Here is a 23,306-nt window from a genome sequence, read left to right as displayed (position 1 = left end):
TGTCACATGCCACAGTCCCACAGGTATCACATATGTATAAGTCTGTGATCATACCATCCATGTGACACCATCCATCTTTCTCACAAAAACTGAGTATCATGATGTGACAGGAATACTGCTGGAATCCGTGCATGTCAAATGTAAGATTCTGCTTATATTTCACCTGGGGATCCTGAACCAAGAACCTTGGTGGGGGCAGGGGCTTTAATCTTGCCCCTCAAAAAAGGTTTCTCCCTAATGCTATGCCCCGCCCCCACAAAATCAGCTCTATTGCTCTGGAAGCATAGTTATTTGCTAGCTGCTTTTAGCCTTTTAAATGCAAAGTAACTTGACAAGTCTTTAATGCCTTTTGTTTTACTTTCTCAATCATGGCAGATTTTTAAATTTACTCCTTTGTTTAATTTACTCATCACTATATTTTTATATCCATTTAGCAATAGAAAACCATTGAATAAAAACTACATAAAATAATTTTGTTTCAAAAGTTTATATTCTTTTGAATATGGAAGGGGAGGCAGAGTGTGAGAGGTCAGTCTTCAGGCTGACTTATTTAATAAGAAAAGTAGAACATTTTTTTCTGTGTTGGCTTCAGAAGTGAATTCTCTTTAAATATCACCAAATATATACCCAATTTGGGGTTCCATGTAATCCTTCAGACTTTCTGAGAATTTCAGTGTTTGTCTACATTCTTGAGAGAGTCATTATAGACCAGAAGATAAGTAATCACACTTCATTCAGATCTTCAATTCATCATATAATCATAAATACAACTAAAGCAATGAGATTAGGGGAATAAGAAATTTAAGAAAAAATAAATGTGTTTTCAGTACTAATTGGAATGTATCCAATAGTGCATATTGGAACTCTACAAAATGATAACTGCCTGTACTTAAGAAAAATTTTCATGAATCAGCCCCATCCTGAAGCAAAAACAGCCCAACCTGCTAATGGAGGGGGGCTGGAGTCCGTCTCAACTCAGGCAACCCAAGAATCCTTGATAATCTCTCTTCTGCTGTTCAGACACATCTCTTGGGTTTGCAGATTTGGAACTATGCTGATATTCAGAGCCAGCAGAACCTTCATTCATCTGTAATGAAGACTTCTATGATGATCAGAACAATTGATGAGTCTTCTCTGTGGCCAGGGCCAATCATTCAGGGAGTCAACCACTGAGTGAGGACTTAGGTCAGGGGCTTCCAAGTACAGTAACATAAATTGTTCTCTTGGGTTTGATGGCTGGGGTCCAAATCCCACCATGATAAAGTAGGAAAACCATAACATCCAAGCCAAGTCCTCCACCATTTGAACTCATGCTTGAAATGCTGCCTCCTAATCCTCAGGGCAGCCTCCTGGCAGCTCCCTAAGTAATACAGCTTCATTATATATTTTCTGTGGGAAATCAAAGAACTGGCTAGGTATTTCTTCAAACTTTCCTAACCTGCCACATGTTCCATATCTATAATCACCAATTCCCTGGCTCCCTGGGTACAGATTCCTATTAAAATAATTTATTCTCTTTTGAAAATGTGAAGTTTAAGCTCGTACATAGTTACTAAACACAAATATCCAGGATGAGTTCACCTAAGCAGCCAGAACCACATGCTATTGGTGCAAAGGAATAGAAAGGAACAGAAGGGCTCTCTGATTCTCCATGGATTCTAGGGTATGAAAACCATCAGAGCTGGGATCAGTAGTTAACCTCTGATCTGTGAACTTTTGGTGGATCTCAATTTTCACCATGCTAGGTTTGTTTTTTTTTTTTTTATAGGATAAATGGATGACAGTTTCCTAAAGCAGATATTTTAAAACCTGACAGCACTCTGTCTTCTAGAGGTTCATGCATGAGGTAGCTGTGATCTACTACAGTGGTTCTCATGTTTTGTTTCGTTTTTTTTCTTTCCAAACAGGGTTATGCTAGGGGGATGGATGCTAGGCCTCCAGCTCTTTCTCTCCCACTCAATAAGCATATAAGAAGAGCCACCCCTTCCAGAAGTCCTGGTTGCTAGAGGCTACTAGAGCCCCAAATGGTCCCCTTCATGTATCCTCAACTGTGGCAGGAGAATCATCTTTTCCAAAATGCCTCCCAAATGATTGATTTCCAAAATCATTCTCTCCATCAAAGTGCCATTAGGTCCTATAAATGCAGAGTCTCTGAAGGACAGATAGTTAAAGCTTCAACATTTATCATGAAATAATAAACATCAATAAACATTTGTGGACCAAAAGGAGGGATGGCGGAAAAAGGTTAGAGAACTTTTTCCTAGAAGACTCAAAACTTTGGCTTGAATGCAACAATTTGGTCACTTTAATTTACTGAATGCTTACTGTCTGAAAAACCACTATCCTAGGCACTACAGAGGAACCAAAAGGGAAGACATAATTCTTGACTTTCAAGAGCTTACCTCTTTACATTTATGTCCAACCAGACATGGAATAGATCCTCAGAATTATTTTGTCCTACGATTTATTCCGATTCTTTTGTAAAGTTGTGAGAGAGGAATGGTTCTCTTACCTGGCTTGCAGTTCCAGTGTTCTCTCTTTCCCAGATACCTGGAAAGTGTGTGGATATTCCTCATTGTGAGTCTCTACAATTTTCATTCCATCAATGCCAACCCTGGTTCGAACTGTGAATTTAGAGCCCACCAAGCTGAATCTTGGCACGCAGTACAGCAACATGTTGTTGAACTGCAAGAAGGCAGAACACATGTCAAAAAAAAGGAAAACGAAGACAGAGGAAAGTGACCAATATTGAAAGTAGCCCTAGACAAAAATTCCAGGGAATACCATACTTTCTATGTGAGAAAAATTACTTAAATACCAGAGAGCTTTTATGCTTGTATCAGAATTGTCATATTTTAAAATTTGTAACATATATTTCCCCTCTGTGTTGGTTCATAAATATTTTATTAATATTTAAGTAAACCAATCATCATTTTGTATTAGTAAGGAAATTAGTTAAGGAAATTAAGCTCAGCAATAATTTATTAAGGACCTCTATATACAAGAAACTGAAGTTCTCAACCATGTAAGTTGAAGACAAAAAAATTTCTAACTGTTATGTCAGGCAACAAGTCTACAACAGCTGTTAGAGGAAAAGATTAATATTTAGCAATTATTTTTACCAATGTGTTTAATGTTGTTTAAAAAAGTGGGCAAATTTTTTGCAGTATGCGGACCTCTCACTGTTGTGCCCTCTCCCGTTGCAGAGCACAGGCTCCGGATGCGCAGGCTCAGCGGCCATGGCTCACAGGCCTAGCCGCTCCGTGGCATGTGGGATCTTCCCAGACCGGGGCACGAACCAATGTCCCCTGCATCGGCAGGCGGACTCTCAACCACTGCACCACCAGGGAAGCCCCTGCCCCACATCTTGCTTAAGAATTCTTCATGTACGAATTAACAGAAAAGTCATTTATTTTAGCAAAAAGTCTTTATTTAAAATGAAGAAACTTATTTTGAAACTGAATCAAATTAGTGCCTCATTTCTAGTCAACCATGAACAGCTCCTGGTCTTCCCTGGTGGTGCAGTGGTTACGCATCCGCCTGCCAATGCAGGGGACACAGGTTCAAGCCCTGGTCCAGGAAGATCCCACATGCCGCAGAGCAACTGGGCACGTGCGCCACAACTACTGAGCCTGAGCTCTAGAGCCTCTCTAGTTTAGCCCGCATGGCTAGCGCCCACGCTCGCAACAAGAGAAGCTACCGCAGTGAGAAGCCCGTACACCACAACGAAGAGCAGCCCCTGCTCAACGCAACTAGAGAAAGCCCGTGCGCAGCAACAAAGGTCCAACGCAGCCCAAAATAAATAAATAAAAAATAAATAAATTTATAACAAAACAAAACAATGAACAGTTCCTGCTAATCAGTACCAAGCAATGATTTGGGGAAGGCAGTTAATTAACTTTTAAATATGTTAAAACATGCAAAAGGATGAAACTCTAAATATGGGGGTTAATTTGTAGGCAGATTCCTAAAGAAGGTCCATATTTATCTTTCTACTTCATATTTATTGTTTCTAACACTGTTTCTAGGCTTAAATATATTTTTGTAAGACAAAAGCAACTGGGAACTTAAAACACTTATGTAACCTCTCATGTCTCAGGAAAATTATCTGTAAAAGTCACAGGTTGTTGAGAGGATTAAATGAGGAATAATGTCCTGTTTTGTCAGGTCCTCTTTTTAGCTCCAACCATGAAAGAAATGTTGATGGATATTTAAAACATTTCAACATGTTTATGTGACAATGTCCACTGTACTCATTCTGAAAGCAAATTTTTTACAGTTTGTTCCTCATACATTATTTTGCAACTTCCTATAACCAACATCATAAATTTCATTTCCACACTGGATAATGTAGAAATAAAAGGGCACTAAATACATTTTTTTTTTTTTGCGGTATGCGGGCCTCTCACTGTTGTGGCCTCTCCCGTTGCAGAGCACAGGCTCCGGATGCGCAGGCTCAGCAGCCATGGCTCACGGGCCTAACCGCTCCGTGGCACGTGGGATCTTCCTGGACCGGGGCACGAACCCACATCCCCTGCATAGGCAGGCGGACTCTCAACCACTGTGCCACCAGGGAAGCCCAATACATTTTTATCATACATATCTGAGCACCACATTTCACATTTACATTTCTAGAAGGGAACATAATGCTTCATCATTAATTGTCCACTGTATTCTAAGTATGGCAATCACAGCCTCATTGTAGTACACAGAATTTAAAGATCTGAAAATACTCTTAAAGGTTCTCATCATCATCCCAGCTTGATTAAGGCAACAGCTTGCTAACTGTTCATGTTAGTATTTCTTTCTCTCTTCTATAAGGCCTTCTCAGGAGGGGATTTGGCCATGTCTGAATGGTACTGCAGGAGTTGTAAAGCGCCACCAAAATGGACAGGACTAGCCAATAAATACCCTTTTTCTTCTACTTAGAGGTGAAGGTGATAATGCTTACAAAGAAGATGCCATATACGTAAAGGAATTAAGTAGCTAGTCCTGTTCCCTCGGTGAACCTGGCTCCTGTGGCAAAAGCCACCATCACCTTCTCTGGGTTTTGCTGGTGCTAAAAGAGGGAGTTATAACAACTGTAGCACCAAGTAGACTGACTTTCCCTTTTAGTGAAAGAAACTCCTTTTATTCCATGCCCGCTGCTCAGAAGTAGTTATTGACAAAGCAGTCTCTGGCTGGCAAGCTCTAGAAGTGCTAGGCTGTGCCGAAACCTAGAAGAAAGTCTCAACTTTATTAAAAATGTAGGGAGGTTCCTGTTTCTTGATCTCCAGGGTTCCTCGACTAGTTATTTTAAGTCTCTTTAAAATATATTATTTGATTGAAATAATTCAATTTCATGTCTCACAAGTGACAGTTCATTAAAGTTTGTTTTAGAAGGTAAAAATACATTGTTGGAGAAAATTTCCAGTGCCCGGCCTGTATTCAAAGTTTAAATAAGTCAAGAGAAAGAAATATATATAACTGTCAAAAGGTATAAGGAAATAAGGACTAGAACTCCAAAGAGGCAACAATAAAACCTCCTATCACTCTATGGGATAATTCAGTGATTTTTTTTTTTTAACTTTCAGATGTCAGGTGTGGTTATTTACTTACTCAACAGAGTACCCTACATAACATAAAAAGCATGATGTGGAGGCAAGTAAATATACAAACACATGATGATCATTTGAAAGCTGAAATCAAATTCTAAATATAACTTGGTTTTTCAGATTTACACGTGTAATATCCCCAGAATAGGAAATAGAAAACTATTTTCCTTCTAGAGAGAAAGGAGAAAAAGTAAAAGGTACTTCTGAAGTTTCTACATATAAGAAAAAAAAGATGCTCCATGGGAATAAATGTGTGCTGGGGAGAGGAGAGATTCTGTGACAAGTACAGTACTAGAGGGGAAGGACTGAAGGAATGAACACTACAAGAACTGCTTCTAAGATGGTCTTCAAAAGATGAATAAGGCTTTCCTAAAGTTTCTGCTGTATGACTCCATTCTCCTGGAAGGCAATGACACGATATGTTTGATAGCTTATAATAACTGGAACAAGATGGGTACTTTTCTCTAAGTCACTACTGTTGTATTCCCCCAAGGCTCTTTGCCATCCGTCCTCCAAATAGCTGTTTAATTTGGCTCTGAATTAAGGTATTCAATCCAAAACTATTTCCAGAATAATTCTCAAATGTGAAAATTAAACCAAGGCCATTGGTTAGACACAGAGCTGAAAGTTTAACTACAGAAACTGTGACACTGATGTTGAAGAGGGGAAAGGAAAATTACCTAAGCACCTACAGGTAAAGACAAAGGGAAGACACTGACTCCCAGGCATTTTGCCCAGAACAGTATATTAAGCATGTCTTTTTAATCTGGATTTTTGATGCTTTGACATCTTGGGGCCTTGCTGACATTGGAGGACTGCCCCCTCTCACGACTACTCAATTCTTTGAAGACAGTGAGTGACTCACCTGCAAGCATGACTTCCATATGGAAACCAACAGATCCAGAACTCACACCCCAAGCACCTCCTCTATTGAGCGCTTACACTCCGAACCAGTATTCCCCTTCCGTAAGAACCCTAAGGCTAGGTACCAGTCAACAGTCCCTGTGTGCTAGAGCCTGATGAAATTATTTAAACCAGCAAACTCTAAGCTGGTTTTCTCTGCCTTGCCTATTCCTTCTCGCAGAAACCACAGTACAGGCTCTTGCCCACATTTGCTGCTAGCTTTCTCTGCCTTCTGACCAACTCTGGTGCTTTCTCATGTAGCTCCTTCCATGGTGTGGCATGCCCCCTCCTTTTGGAATCTGCGAGTATAACTATCTTTTCAACGGCAATCATCTCCTGATGTGTTGGCCTCACCATATTTGAATAACAAAACCTACATTTCAAAATAAACAGCCCTCTGGACCCTAACATGACATCACATGTCCCTGATTTACATTTAGGTCTCTGTAAAGCTTCTGAAAGGTGAAGTTCTTCTTTTGAGCTCCAATGAAGATTTTTTTATAGTTAATTTGTAAAATATCTATAAATTTTTAAAGTTATTGAGATATAATTCATATACCCTTTTAAAATGTATAATTCATGGTTTTTATATAGTTGTAAATTGTGCAGCCATCACGACTATCTAATTTTAGAACATTTCCTGACTCTAAATGGAAATCCTGTATCCATTTCCTCCTCCGCACCAGCCCTAGGCTACCACTACTTACTTCTTGCCTCTATGCATTTGCCTATTCTAGACATTTCATATAAATGGAATCATATCACACAGTGTGGTTTTTTGTGAATGGCTTCTTTCACTTTACACAATGTTTTCAAAGTTCATCCACGTAGCATGTATCAGTGTTTTATTCCTTTTTACTGCCGTATAATATTCCAGTGCATGGTTATACCACATTTTGTTTATCCATTCATCAATTGATGGACATTTAGTTTGTTTCCACTTTTTGGCTATAATGAATACTTTTGCTATGAACATTCATGTATAAATTTTGTGTGGACATGTTTTCAATTTTCTTGAGTTATACAAACTTGAAGTAGAAACGCTTTCAAGAGAGATACTGAATATCCTTCTGCATGACAATTAGTTCCTGTAAACCTTCCTTTCAAAGGAAGCTGTAACCAGACAACAGAAACCTCTAAGCCCCCAACAACTCATACTAAGGCTAGTGAGATGACTGCCTTGCAGCAGAAAAGTCAGATGTGAATAACATCCTGAGAATGTGTCATGTGCCAGTTACTGGGCAGCCTCTTTACCAATGTGTCTGTTTCTTTGCCTATAATAACAATCATAGTAATAGCTAACATTTACTGAGCTATTACTCAATGTTAGCTCATTGTTAGCTATTATGATTATTATCATATCATTAGATATAGAAAGGAACTGGAATTAACAGAGACTAAAATATAATGGCCTGGATGCCCCAGGGAGAGCTCCTATATTTTCAATAAGTTCTAGACTAACTGTCATTTCCCAGAAGTTAAGGAAGGGATGGAGATTGATTGCAGTGAAAAGGAACTATGTAGCAAACTCATGTACTTTTACATAGATATTTGAGGCACGAGTTTTACAACTTTGTCTATATATTTCTTCAACTAGAAGAATTAAAAATAGTCGTCCCCACATATACACTGATGGCTACTATCATCATGGAAATGTTAAATCATCTTCACTACGAGTTACTGAAGTAAATTATACACGGTAAGTACACAGAAAAATTATAGAAAAATACTTGTCCTTGAAAGAACAAGTTTCAGTTACTAAGGACATTCCCTGATGTGGAATCCTGACAGTACTGACTAAACCAGATATAATTGTTAGATATAATTGTTCTGGTGAGAGCAAGCAAGCATCCTACTTTTCCAAGATGCATATAACAATGTTTATGGGTTATTCTCATGTGACTTGCTCATACTACAAAACTCACTAAGAAAAGGTAGCGTTCTTGTGCCGATGTGTTCCGAGCAGCTAGTTTGAGGATCTGTCCTTCTTTTATTAGTTCATTTGAAGGATTTACAATGTCTTCTTCTTCTCCCAACATTTCATAAATCTCTAAGAGTTTCTTTAGGTTCTCCTAGGAAATTAAAACAAAACACAGCAAGATCATATAAAAGGAGGTTTCACCTTAGTTCCTTTAATCAATGACCTTAGCTAAAATATACATAATTCAGAAGGGATTGGAACTAAGCATAAATTTTGGTATAAAGTATGTCAGTTATGACCAAATTAAAACCTGGGAGAAGAGGGATAACACTAAACATTTTATAAACAATGTTTTTTGTTCACTTGTATCAACTCATTTGGGTCCAAACCTGTAGATAATATCAGACTATATTATTGGCAATTATCTAACTAGAATATTCCCATTTCCTCTGGAAACCACTTACCATTTTTCTTATTGCACTATTAGAATGACTTGCTGCTGTAGATATAATTTCAAGTGATTCTAAATGGAAAAAAAGAAAAGTAAATACATTTTGTCCTTACTATGTTACTAGATAGCTGAATAATATACAGTACAATAAGAAGAAATCTGAGGCCGAAGATACACGATAAAAGCAGGGGGCAATTTGCATTTATAAGCTGGATACTTTCAAAAGTTCATTTGTAAGCAGATTATTTAGAACTTGAAGGGTATCTCCTCATTAAAAGTCATATACAGTGAGTAGGCTCTCAGGTACCTTTAATCGATAAGGGACCTTCAAAATAACAAACACCCTGACACTAGCTTGGTACAAGGAACTTTGTCAGGGGCTTTCATATATATTAGGTCAATTCATTCTTATGCAACCTTGAATGGAAAGTATATTAGCTTCATTTGGCAGATGAAAGAAGTGGAGAGTGATGTGACTTGGCTAAGGTCACAAATTATGATACTGAAGGGCTACATTAGAACCAAAGTCTTCTGACTCAAATTTCTACAACATTTCAGCAGTAGTAAGTATTTCACTAGTTTTATGAGCAAATTAACCACCAAGCACAATCATTTTTCCCTGCGAAAACACACTCACATTTCTAGTCTAGGTGAAAGGGAATTTTCTGATGCCAATGTTGATGGAGGGTTTTGTTGCTAGGGCAGGTGGTAGCGAGAGATGGGAATGGGAACTCTGATATGGGCAAGGTAGGAGCTTCGGGACTACTGGTGAAGAGATGTGGAAGCTAAGGCTTCCTGCTGGATTAACCTGAGGGAATGTTCTCAATCCTACAACACGTCCTGCTCTCTTCCTTTCTTTCCTATCTTATGAATACTGGTTGGGTTAATTCTGTTACCACAACAACCTCATTATTCTGAACCAACTTTTCTGTCTTCTTCGTTCTACTGCTGAACAAAATGCACTTGTGTTGCTTTCCCCTCTACTTTTAGGTCTCTAAAAGTACTTCTGTGATTTCCTTACAATTTTAGTGTAAGTAGTAATGGGAAACCAAAAAGAGTAATAGAATACCCTATTACGTTGCTGACTCTCTGATTTCTGACATAGCTACCTTAGCAGGAGTCAAAGTCTTTTGAGTATAGAAGAAGCAGAATTGTTATTTACATTTTAGAGAACTATCCTGATTTTGACAATTCTTTGCATTCCACATAGGATCCAAGGTAGAGGGAGACAAATTAAGATGGGCTGGGGCCACCACCCAAGAGACTAGTTTGAGTAGTAGCAATGGTGATCCAACCTCCAATCCTACCACTACTAAAACCAAGCACTCAGGCCAGGTGAGTGGAAAGTGGAGATGAAGTGGAAAGTGGAAGAAGACAAGTTAGGATAATTCTGAACTTTAGAGGAAGAAAGGGGAGATGAGAAGTTCCTGTGGTCACCAACTCACTTGGATGGTGGGAGAAACATCACAGATAGCCTATGTTCAGAAAAAGACCCAGTCTCTAAGACCAAACATTGTGTTTTGTGTTCATCTCTCAACAAGGTTCACTTATAACAGCAGACAAAAAATTATTAGAGAAAGTAGCAATGCTTTAAGATTGTACACCAGTATTGTTTGTACATGTTGATTACTAATCTAAGTTAAATCTTCTCTTCACAGTTAACTGATTTTTTTTTAAAGTACACAAGAAAACAAAATTCTTATTGAAACTCTTAAGCCCTAAAAAGTCTTCCATTATGATCTAATGTAGCACAGGAGTAGAGCAGGAATAAAGTTTCCTCAGGGAAGATGTTAACTGACACTAAACAGCACCATTGCCTCTTCTGTCTTAGAGTAGAGAAAGGTAGAGAGATATCACTTTGCTTAGGCTATTTTTACATAGTAAATATCATCTTAGTTTTCTTGGTATGTATCAACCTACCTAATTAACCAGCAGCACTAGTAATTCTGAATGGTTGTATTCTTCCTGTGAGAAGGTAATTGTGTATTGCTATTCCAGATGTCTCTAAGACTACAGTTTTATATTTCAGAGTTAATGATTAACGTGAAACCAGCATGAGAAATGTGATTTGCATTGCTCCAAGCCTATGATTTGGGCTCAAAAGTGTTTGCCTAATTGAGGTACTGATGACAATTTCCAGTGAGGTTATTTTCTGGCACCAATATTTTACTAAAGTGGCTATGAGACCTATCTCACTTTGAAATCACAAGCCTACTTGGCCACTAAATTATCCCAAAATGGAAAGCAGGGGTGGGGCCGGGGTGGGGGGAGTATTTACTTTTAGCATCATTCCAGTCCGGAGAACCAGGGGGCAATTTCCTTAGGTAGTCCTTAAGGAGCATCTCATACCGGGGAATCCGCTGAACAGGTTCTAGCATGTGATGCTGCAAAGTCAAGCTCCCACAGATCTTCTGTTTCTGTAATGAGAAAGGTTTTTAAAAAAAGATTTAAAAATTAGGTTAGCCAGTCTAAAAAAGTTCAACGTAACATAGAATTTTCATTAAGGGCAGCATTTCACTACGAAGTGTGGTCTGTGCATCACCTGCATTAGATATACCTGGGATGCTATTAAAAATGGAAATTCTGAACCCCATCGCAATCTATGAAACCACAATTTTGAGGCATATGCATAAAAACGCCTCCAATTCTTCCATTAAAGTTTGAGGACCACCAATCTAATGTTAAGAACAGAAAGAAAAATCAAGCAGAATTTAAGCAAGAAATTTCCAGATTGATGGCATCCACTTCGATTAGTCACTACAAGGGTTTGTCAGGTCACATTATTAAATCATACTCCAGAGATTTTCAAAAGAAGCATCTATTTAATGAGGTTCACTAAGTAACACTGCATTAAATGACTCTGGACTCAGCAGAAACTATTTCATAATAAGGCTACCATAAATGTCATTTCCTTTTAACTTAAAAGACTCCACATGTAGAAAAGTGACAAGATGAGAAAATTTTAATTTTTCATTAGGTCATGACATTCTTTTCCATTAGAAACCAAACTCTAAACAGATCTCCTTTGCTTAGGGCAAAACTGAGTCTATAGAACATGCTTTCAGTAAGCTGTCAACATGGAAGGAGAGAAAAAAAGATTACTTGAAAAATAAGGTGTGTTCCTGTTCATATTAAACAAAGAAGAAACCCTCTTACTATATTTATTGATGACCATGATCAGGGCACTCCAGGGTAAAAAATGTTGTATTAAGACATGATGTTTGCATTCAAAGCAAACAAGAAACTAAAAGCTTCATAGAGAATGGAATATTTACACATAAACTCAGGTGAGGTCAGGCTTTGGGCAGGGAAATGAGGAATACCAGGGGGTAAGTGCAGGAAGAGGGACCTTGGAGAACAGGCCCAAGACAGTGGGGCATGAAGCATGTTTAGTGAAAGGGGGCAGTTGAGTTCTGCTCGGAAATAAGATATTTATAGGGAAATAGGGGATAAGGAAGAAAATGTAATCTGGGGCAATAATGTCAAGCTGGGTTTAGATTTACTTCATCTAATGCAGGTTTTCATGCAGGGGAGTGATATCATTAGATATGACAGCTATTAAGATTAACCTACAGCAATGTGGCTTTAGGCAGATGTCGGGAAACTAGTTTGGAAGTTATTGTAGACCAGGAGAAAAGTAAAAAGAGCCTGAAATTAGCATGGAAGCTGAGGGTTAATGGCTTTCCTTAATAAAGTGTAAGATATTAATATTATAAGTTTAGTTATTGCATTTGATTTTCTCCAGCAAGCCTATGGTATATATACACACACATGCATATATATGTGTGTGTGTATATATATATATATATATATATATATATATCTCCAGGAAAATATTACTGATCCCCAAATTTTTACATGAAGAAACTGGCTCAGAAAAGTTAGGGGAGTTTTCTAAGGTCAAGTGGCTCTAAGTGGCAGACTAGAATCCTAAACTAGATTAGTTGATTCTCAATCTACCATTCCTTTCACAACTCCATCCTTTCTTCATAACATGGAGAAGACAGACGTTGCTGAGATAGTTTTAAAATTTTATGAAACAACGATAATGACCACCATCGTGTAGTGAGCACTTACTATGCAAAAAGCTCCATGCTAAGTCCCTTGAAAATATTATCTAACAGGCAAATGAACACATACAGAGAATGAGGAAAAGTGACAAATCAAAGATAAAGCCAAGTGGTCAAATTCTGGTGAATAAAAGAATATTGGTGCTATGTGATAAATCCAATCACATAACCACAAGCTACTCTATGCAAGGCACAAAAGGTCAAGTGGAAAAATGATTGTAAGCTAAAGACAGGAATGGAAGATGTTGACTTTGTATTGACAACAAGATGTTCATACAGAATTGTGTAGCCAGCACTCAGCATTTTGTAACTGGAGTTCAGGGGTAGAGGAATACACTAGAAATAATGACCCTATAAGCATCTGTATGACATGATGGTTAAAGGCTTGGGAAACTATGACGATATTGAGAGTGTGGAGAGAAAGAAGACTATGAAGGGCAAAAACCTTGTATTCTGCCCACATTTCAATATTAACAAAAGGGGTTAGTGAAAGAACCAAAGAAGGAGCCAGTGTTCAGAAGGGTAGATGAGTGCTTAATCATGAGAGAAAAGAGACGTTCAGTAAAAGGAGTGAAGGGGAAGAGCAGGACTTTTGGCTATGGCTGAGTGAGGAGACTGGCAAAATCCTCCCTTTAAAAAGCTACTTCATAATGAGAACCTACTATAGCACTGGGAACTGTACTCAATGCTCTTTGGTGACCTAAACGGGAAGGAAATCCAAAAAAGACGGGATATATTTATACCTATAGCTGATTCACTTTGCTGCACAGTAGAAACTAACACAATGGTATAAAGCAACTATATTCCAATAAAAATTAAAAAAAAATAAAAAGCACCTTTAAAGCTGGATAAAATTGATTTTAACAACAACAGCAATCATTTCAGCACTTTGGAAATTGACCAAAGGCACAAAACAATCTGAAAAGTGTTTCTTTTAAAAACTGCTGAACTTTGGGTAAGAACAGCAAGAAGCTGTGGTATTCTGGCCTGGGGCTGCCCCTCTTCCTCTCCCAGCTCAGTCAATGTGAAGATTCTGCAAGGGTGGGGCAGGCTGTGAGGACTGGCAGTTTCTCTGCTGAAGTTGAAGAGGGCTCATCTGATTTACAGCGGTGAACCATATGCCCAGCAACACTGTCAGTGGAAGTGATGGTCTCTGAGGTGGGCAAGTGGGGAAGACCAATGACTTTAATAGCCTGAAGCTGTGTTGTGGTCAGACAATCATTTCCTTGGCTGAGGCTGTGTGAATAACCAGCAGAGACAGAAGAGAGCCCAAGCCAGCAACCTCCTGGCCACTCTGAGGTTGTGGAGATGCAGACAGAAGATACAGATAGGAGATGGGAAAGGGCCACAAGGACTTTGGAAATGGCCCGATCTTTAAATAAGTGCGTGCCCCTCCACACACAATTATAGGGCCATCAGCAGAGGAGAGAAGCTAACTGGATCTAGGTAGTTAAGCACCTGTGTTTAACAACTGTTTGATCTTTAACCTACACAGATAGAGGGGCAACCCCTATAAAGCCAAGATCACATACAAACACAAGAACATTCAACAAAAAACTGAATAGAGACATTAGTGGCTGCATACCAGAGGAGAGATAAAGTTCATAGATTTAGTCTAAGCAAGTTAATAAACAAACAAAAAAAACAAAAGTAACCGCAGCCACTCTCAGTAGGGAAAATACAAATCTAGAGTTCCCACAAAATAGGTTATCTAAAATGTCCAGGGCTTCCCTGGTGGTGCAGTGGTTAAGAATCTGCCTGCCAATGCAGGGGACACGGGTTTGAGCCCCGGTCCGGGAAGATCCCACATGCCGTGGAGCAACTAAGCCCACGTAACACAACTACTGAAGCCCGCGTGCCTAGAGCCCGTGCTCTGCAACAAGAGAAGGCAGCACAATGAGAAGCCCACGCACCTCAACGAAGAGTAGCTCCCGCTCGCCACAACTAGAGAAAGCCCATGCGCAGCAGCAGACTCAACGCAGCCAAAAATTAAAAAATAAATAAACAAACAAACAAATAAATAATAATGTCCAACATTCAGCAAAAACAAAAAGAGATATTCAAATAAACAGTGAAGTATTAACCTACACTGAAGAAAAAAGGCAGTCAAATAAAATTGTCTCTGAGTGAACTTAGATATTGGATATAGCAAAGATTTCAACATAGCTATTATATGTATGTTCAAAGAAATAAAGGTAATCATATTTGAAGAACATGAAAAGTATAACAACAATACATGCATACATAGCAATTTTCAAGGAGGAATCAGACAGTATAAAAAAGAACCAAATGAAAATTCTGGAGTTGAAAAGTACAATAACTGAAATGAAAAATTCACCCCAGAGACTCAACAGAAGAAATAAGATGGCAGAAGAATCAATGAACTTGAAGGAATATTAATTGAAATTATACAGTGTAAAGAACAAAGAGAAAAAAGGAAGAAAATTGAACAGGTCTCAGAAACTCGCATAATGGGACTTCCTTGGTGGAGCAGTGGTTAAGAATCCGCCTGCCAATGCAGGGGACACGGGTTCAAGCCCTGGTCCGGGAAGACCCCACATGCCGTGGAGCAACTAAGCCCGTGTGCCACAACTACTGAGCCCACACATTGAAGCCTGCTACTGAAGCCTGCGTGCCTAGAGTCCATGTTCCGCAACAAGAGAAGCCACCACAATGAGAAGCCGGCACACCTCAACGAAGAGTAGCCCCTGCTCGCCACAACTGGAGAAAGCCTGTGCACAGCAACGAAGACCCAGCGCAGCCAAAAATTAATTAATTAATTAATTAATTAAAAAAAGAAACGTGGGTAATGAAAATATGAAATTCAAAGAAACAATGGCTGAAAACTTCTCAGACTGATTTAAAAAAATCTACACAACCAAGAAGCTCAAGCTACTCCAAGCAGAATAAATACAAAAAAGATCCACATCATTTTCAAACTGCTAAAAGCCAAAAACAAAGAGAAAACTTTGAAAGCAGAAAGAGAAAAGTGATTCATTACATATAGGAGACTGTCAATACAATTAAGGGCTAACTTCTCATCTGACACAAGGGAGGACAGAAAACAGTGAAATGACATTCAAATTGTTGAAAGAAAAAAGCTATCAGCCAAGAATTCTGTGTCTAGCAATGCTATCATTCAATAGTGAAGAAAAAAATATTTTCCAAATAAACAAAGCCCAAGAAAATTCATTGCTATTCACTCTGCCTCACAAGAAACACATCATTTTCATGCTGAAAGGAACTTATTCCAGAAATGGTAAATATATGGGTTAAAAACATATTTGTAGGGCTTCCCTGGTGGTGCAGTGGTTGAGAGTCCGCCTGCCGATGCAGGGGACACGGGTTCATGCCCCGGTCTGGGAAGATCCCACATGCTGCGGAGCGGCTGGGCCCGTGAGCCATGGCCGCTGAGCCTGCGCGTCCGGGGGAGGCCACAACAGTGAGAGGCCCGCGCATAGCAAACCCCCCCCCCAAAAAAAAATATTTGTAGACATTTTTCTTTTTTCAAATTGAAGAATAGTTGATTTACAATGTTGTGTTCGTTTCTGGTGTACAGCAAAGTGATTCAGTTACACATATATATTCTCTGTCCATATTCTTTTCTATTGTGGTTTATCACAGGATATTGAATATATTTCCTGGTGCTATACAGTAGGACCTTGTTGCTTATCTATTTTACATATACTAGTTTGTATCTGCTAATCCCAAACTCCTAATTTATCCCTCCCACACCCCTCTTTCCTCTTTGGTAACCATAAGCTTGTTTTCTATGTCTTTGAGTCTGTTTCTGTTTCATAAATAAGTTCATTTGAGTCATATTTTAGATTCCACATATAAGTGATGTCATATGGTATTTGTCTTTCTCTTTCTGACTTACTTCACTTAGTATGATAATCTCTAGGTCCATCCATGTTGCTACAAATGACATTATTTCATTCACTTTTATGGCTGAGTAGTATTCCACTGTGTATATATACTACATCCTCTTTATCCATTCAACTGTCGATGGAGATTTAAGTTGCTTCCGTGTCTTGGCTATTGTAAATAGTGCTGCTATGAACATTGGGGTGCATGTATCTTTTCGAATTAGAGTTTTCTCTGGATATATGTCCAGGAGTGGGATTGCTGGATCATATGGTTACTCTAAGTTTTTAAAGGAACCTCCATACTATTCTCCATAGTGGCTGCACCAATTTACATTCCCACCAACAGTGTTGGAGGGTTCCCTTTTTTCCACATCCTCTCCAGCATTTATTTGTAGACTTTTAAATGATGGCCATTCTGACTGGTGTGAGATGATACCTCACTGTAATTTTGACGTGCATTTCTCTAATAATTAGTGATGTTGATCATCTTTTTATGTGCCTTTTGGCCACCTGTATGTCTTCTTTGGAGAAATGTCTATTTAGGTCATCTGCCCATTTCTTGACTGGGTTGTTTGCTTTTTTGTTATGAGTTGTATGAGCCATTTGTATATTTTGGAAATTAAGCCCTTGTTGGTTGTACCACTTGCAAATATTTTCTCCTAGTCCATAGGCTGTCTCTTCATTTTGCTTACAGTTTCCTTTGCTGTGCAAAAGCTTATAAGTTTGACTAGGTTCCATTTGTTTATTTTTGCTTTTATTTTTATTGCCTCAGGAGACTGACCTAGGAAAACATTGGTACGATTTCTGTCAGACAATGTTTTGCTATATTCTCTTCTAGGAGTTTTATGGTGTCATGTCTTATATTTAAGTCTTTAAGCCATTTTGAATTTATTTTTGTGTATGGTGGGAGGGTATGTTCTAACTTCATTGATTTACATGCAGCTGTTCAGGTTTCCCAACACCAATTGCTGAAGAGACTGTTTTTTCTCCATTGTATATTTTTGTCTCCTTTGTCGAAGATTAACTGACCATAGGTGTGTGGGTTTATTTCTGGGCTCTCTATTCTGTTCCACTGATCCACGTGTCTGTTTTTATACCAATATCACAGTGTTTTGATTACTGTGGCTTTACAGTACTGTCTGAAGTCTTGGAGGGTTATGCCCCCAGCTTTGTTCTTTTTCCTCAGGATTGCTTTGGCAATTCTGGGTCTTTTATGGTTCCATATAAATTTTAGGATTATTTGTGTTAGCTCTGTAAAAAATGTCATGGGTATTTTGATAGGGATTGTATTAAACCTGTAGATTACTTCCGGTAGTATGGCTGTTTTAACAATATTAATTCTTCCAATCCAAGAGCATGGGATAGTTTTCCATTTCTTTGAATCATCTTCAATTTCCTTTATCAATGTTTTATGATTCTCAGAATATAAGTCTTTTACCTCCTTTGTCAGGTTTTATTCCTAAGTATTTTTTTTTTTGGCTGCAATTTTAAAAGGAATTATTTTTTTACTTTCCCTTCTTGATATTTCATTGTTAGTGTAAAGAAATGCAACAGATTTATGTATGTTAATCTTGTATCCTGCTATGTTGCTGAATTCATTTATCAGTTTCTAGTAGTTTCTGTGTGGAGTCTTTAAGGGTTTTCTATATACAGCATCATGTCATCTGCATATAATGACAATTGTACCACTTCTCTTCCAATTTGGATCTTTTATTTCTTTTTTCTTGTCTGATTGCTGTGGCTAGGACTTCCAAATACTATGTTGAATAGAAGTGGTGAGAATGGGCATCATTGTCTTGCTCCAGATTTTAGTGGGAAGGCTTTCAAGCTATTCACCATTGAGTGTTATGCTGGCTGTGGGTATTTCATAAATAGTTTTTATTATGTTGAGATATGTTCCTTCAATACCCATTTTGGTAAGAGTTTTTATCATGAATGGATGTTGCATTTTATCAAATGCTTTTTCTGCATCTATTGAGATGATCATGTGGTTTTTGTCTTTTCTTTTGTTGATGTTGTCAGCATCACATTGATCTGCGTATAGATATTTTTTAATATTCTCTTAACTTCTTTAAAAGACATAAAATTGTACAAAACAGTAATCATATCACTATATTAATGAGTTTAAAAAACATATAAAAATATTTATGTAACACAGGGGCTTCCCTGGTGGCGTAGTGGTTGGGAGTCTGCCTGCTAATGCAGGGGACACTGGTTCGAGCCCTGGTGCAGGAAGATCCCACATGCCACGGAGCAGCTAGGCCCGTGAGCCACAACTACTGAGCCTGCGCATCTGGAGCCTGTGCTCCGCAACAAGAGAGGCCACAATAGTGAGAGGCCCGCGCACCACGATGAAGAGTGGCCCCCGCTTGCCACAACTAGAGAAAGCCCTCGCACAGAAACGAAGACCCAACACAGCAAAAATAAATTAATAAACTCCTACCCCCAACATCTTAAAAAAAAAAAAAAAAAGAATCCCCACCCAAATAACCTTATGTGATCTAAAGAATTCCTTTTCAATATTTAAACTTCAGCAAAGAAGAAATGATTAAAAGTTTTGACTAGAGAATCAAACAGAAATTACTATGATACTATTAAAATGTATTATCCAGGTTTGATGAAATTTTAAAAGTCAGGACACATATATAAAATGACCAAAAAAACACCCCAAAATGAAATAAAACAGAATACAGTTGATCCTTGAACATGGGTTTGAACTGCACAGGTCAACTTATATGCACATTTTTTTTTTCAGTAAACGCGTACTACAGTACTAATCCATGGTTGGTTGAATCCATGAGGCATAACCACAGATATGGAGGGCTGAGTAAAGTTATACTGGGATTTTCAAACACACAGGGGATCAGCACCCATAACCCTTACGTTGTTCAAGGATCAACTGTAATTATGTTTCTAAAATGTCAGGGTTTATATCAATCATTCTTTATATTCATTTATAGTCATTCCAACATCTCAACCTCTGAAAGCAAGCAAGAGAGACACAGAGCTGAATGGGAACTTACTTTGTAAATTAATGTGGACCCTGATAAAGCCAGACTTTCCTTGCCTCAAAAGCAAATGGAGAATTCACTGTTCAGTATATTGCACGTGCTCAATAAATATTTTAACTTTGCAGAGATGATTTCTGCATAATTCAGACCAGAATGGAATTTGGCCAGGTGTCTCAAATCTCTCAATCTAAATTTTAGATCTAGAAGAACTTATGATTTGTACAGAAAAAGTAATTATAGCCTTGAACAAAAGAGTCCTATTACCTGAATTTCTTCAATTATTGATTTGAACTGAGGAATACGCTCTGTCATGTTTTTAACCAATTCCATTGCGTTATCAAATCCCTTCACATATTCTCCATACATCTTAAGGAATGGGGCCAATTTCTGAAGGATGTCACCAATTCTAGGGGTAGTTTCCCTGTATAAAACATAGAAACAAGTTGTTAAGATTTCTTATAGAATGAGTGAATTAACAGGACTCCAAATGAAGTAATCACTTTCTACACGTACCCTGTGCTTTGTCAGATCCACTTTGCTGTGAGATTGAGAGAAAGCGAAAAAGCACCTTTTTACACGGAGTTTAGGAATAACACAGTAAAGAGAGATGCTTTACTCTTGGAAATCTTGAAGCTCCAGATTACCCTTAATATCTTGTTTCCACTAATCAAACTATAGCTTGGAAAGGAGAGATGAAACCTTTTTCAACTAAAGACAAAAATGTACCACACGGTCTTTCAGTGATCTTTAACATAAAAACTTTGCGTAAATGTTTGTTTACAGCTCTGTGTAGCATTATTATTTCAAGTTAACAGCTGAATAACACAGCTTCTAGTATGACTGCCTTAGATATATTATTTGCTATCTACGCCTCTTACCATTCTTGCATTCTTTTCTCCAGCTCTGGCAATAGGAATTTACTATGGAAGGCATTTATTGATGAAATATTAGAAAAGATTTTATTCACCATCTCTGCTGGAAATGAGCCTCGATTTGCTTCTTCCAGTAGTTTGCAATAAAATACCTGAATAAGAGAATTAATGCAAACATTACTTCAAAGTTATTGGTTAACCATCTAGCACTGTGCTAAGGCACATAGTGGGCTCTTAGTAACTTTTTGTTGAATAAATGGAAAAGTTCGTGATTCAAGAAATCAATCATTTTTGAAATGTAGGAGTGAGTATATGCTTTAAGAAGAACCAGGAATTAGAATTAGGAAGCTTTGACTCTAACCTAGGCTATGCCTCTATCTGTGGGATGTTAATCTTTTCTGTTCCAGAGAATTTCCAGTTGAGGGTAACAGGATTTACCCTTCCTATCCATAGGTAGAGTTAAAAGATGGAAAACTATACAGATGCATAATAACTGTGGTATTTTCCACTCCTCTTTATATTTTGAGTGACTTCTATGGCACATATTACATATTGCCCTTTATTATAATTTGTTGGCATGTATCTCATTTTCCCTATTAAAACTGTACACACCTTGGGGAGGTAGAACATTGTGATTTACTTCTCACAGTAGAAAAGGTGCTTAAAAAATACGTGGTCAATGCATGAACAAAAGAGTATTTCAGTTCTCACATGTTTTCCTGCTTTAGTAAATAATAATGCATGGTAACTTAAAACTCAGAAATGAGGATCAAAAGATCTTCTCTTGTACATAATAACAGGTATCTTAAAGACAGTAAAAAAAATTTTGCGGTCTTAGCTCTACTCTAGTAGGGCTACTATACCTCTTAATTGCCATTCTGTTAAATGTAGGCAGAAGGAGGTCTGTTCTTTCATAATGTCCAGATGGTTGTTTGTTTTCTAAATTCACCTCCATTGCATTTTCTTGAGAGGCAAAAAGAATACCAAATTATGTCCTTAGAGACTCCAATAGGATATTTTAGTAATTATGATTAAATTCTAGAAGGTCAGCAACAGTAGCTGACAAGATAATATGGATGGAAAAAAAAAGAAAGAAAAAAAAAAGTGCAACTTGGTAAGTGGAAAAAACACATTTCTACTATGGGAATACCTAAAAGTTTCAGGTCTGTAATCACCATGAGGAGAAACATTGTTTCAAAGGCACAAACCAACATGAATTGATTGACTTATGGCGAAATTCTTTGGAAAATGAGTATCTGAGTCACAAACACATTATCTCAGAGAACACAAGTCTTAATCCGGACCCTTAAGGCTCACCCTAACAGGCATGTAGTCTGCTCTAGGAACTGATAAAAAGGTGTGCCCAGGATGGCCTGCTCCCACGAAGTTCCATTTTTCCAACTGCAGTAGCGGGACATCTTCTTGCAACTAATTTACTCAAAGTTGGCAACTTTATCTTTTAATAAGAGGAGTCTGTATCAGCAGACAATCTACCAATTATCTTGATCTTTTATCACTGAAACAGGATTAAGAGGCCATCATGTTTAACAGTTATTCTTAATGATGCATTTTAAAACTTTCTTTGCAAATGTATATTTGAGATGATTCACAAGCATCTACCATGATGAAAGTACAAAATGTTTTTCACATATTCAACAAATATTTACACCTGGCACTGTTTTGAACGTTTTATGCAAGGCCGAACAAGCGAACTCTCAAAATTCCTTCTGGCCCTATGACTGCAGGAATTCAGATCATTTACAACAGCAAGTGAGACAAGAATCAGTGATGTATTCATGCCAGCATCAGAATCTCCTATTTACTAACACGGCCTTCAGGATCACAGTAAGTGGGCAAGAAACAGAGTAGTGTTTAGGATTGAAAGACACAGATAAATGCATTTTGTGACTCCTACAGAGAGTCCTTCAATCTGTTTTTTATGAATTATGAAAACTTTATACCTAATGAATTCACTGATAGAGCTGAAAATGTTAGAGATCTCCTTGAGGAAGTAGCTTTCACTTGCCAAAAATGGCTAGGTCCTTCTTGCAGTTTCTAAAACACTTAAATTACTAAGTTAAAATGATGTATAATGCCAAAAAATAAAATACTGAAAGGGAAAATATTACCTGATCTAAGAGGTCAAGTCGGCTGACGTAAGCTCTTTCTGTAAGCAAAAGTTCATTGGCTATTTTGTGAAGTTTTTGCTCATTAGTCTCCTGAAAACAGAACAGATATTCACATATCAGGAAATAAAGCTTGTACAGTACTTCTCAAGTAATAAATATTATCAAATAGTTTCATCAAGGACTTCCCTGGTGGCGCAGTGGTTAAGAATCCGACTGCCCGTGCAGGGGACACGGGTTCTAGCCCTGGTCCGGGAAGATCCCACATGCCGCAGAGCAACTAAGCCCGTGTGCCACAACTACTGAGCCTGCTCTCTAGAGCCCGCGAGCCACAACTACTGAAGCCCGTGCACCTAGAGCCTGTGCTCTGCAACAAGAGAAGCCACCACAATAAGAAGCCCGGGCACCGCAATGAAGAGTAGCCCTCACTCACAGCAACTAGAGAAAGCCCACTTGTAGCAATGAAGACCCAATGCAGCCAAAATCAAG

The 23,306-nt window shown here is 38.2% G+C and overlaps 1 protein-coding gene across 2 annotated transcripts in view; it reads right to left on the bottom strand.

Annotated features, from left to right (window-relative positions):
- FGD4 (FYVE, RhoGEF and PH domain containing 4) overlaps positions 1 to 23,306 on the bottom strand; it is a 140,799-nt gene that overhangs the window by 11,963 nt on the left and 105,530 nt on the right. For both annotated transcript variants that reach the window (XM_082665695.1, XM_082665694.1), the window contains 7 exons: positions 22,821 to 22,910; positions 20,698 to 20,843; positions 20,084 to 20,240; positions 11,148 to 11,286; positions 8,883 to 8,941; positions 8,423 to 8,569; positions 2,513 to 2,685 (listed from right to left, as the gene is read on the bottom strand). In XM_082665695.1, the coding sequence (XP_082521821.1) occupies positions 2,513 to 2,685; positions 8,423 to 8,569; positions 8,883 to 8,941; positions 11,148 to 11,286; positions 20,084 to 20,240; positions 20,698 to 20,843; positions 22,821 to 22,910 (911 nt within the window). The remainder of the gene's footprint in view (positions 1 to 2,512; positions 2,686 to 8,422; positions 8,570 to 8,882; positions 8,942 to 11,147; positions 11,287 to 20,083; positions 20,241 to 20,697; positions 20,844 to 22,820; positions 22,911 to 23,306) is intronic.

This window comes from Grampus griseus, assembly GCF_964374135.1.
Source record: "Grampus griseus genome assembly, chromosome: 11".
Classification (NCBI taxonomy): Eukaryota; Metazoa; Chordata; class Mammalia; order Artiodactyla; family Delphinidae; genus Grampus; species Grampus griseus.
Note: the sequence above shows the minus strand (reverse complement) of the source record. Positions and strands in the feature narration are given on the sequence as shown.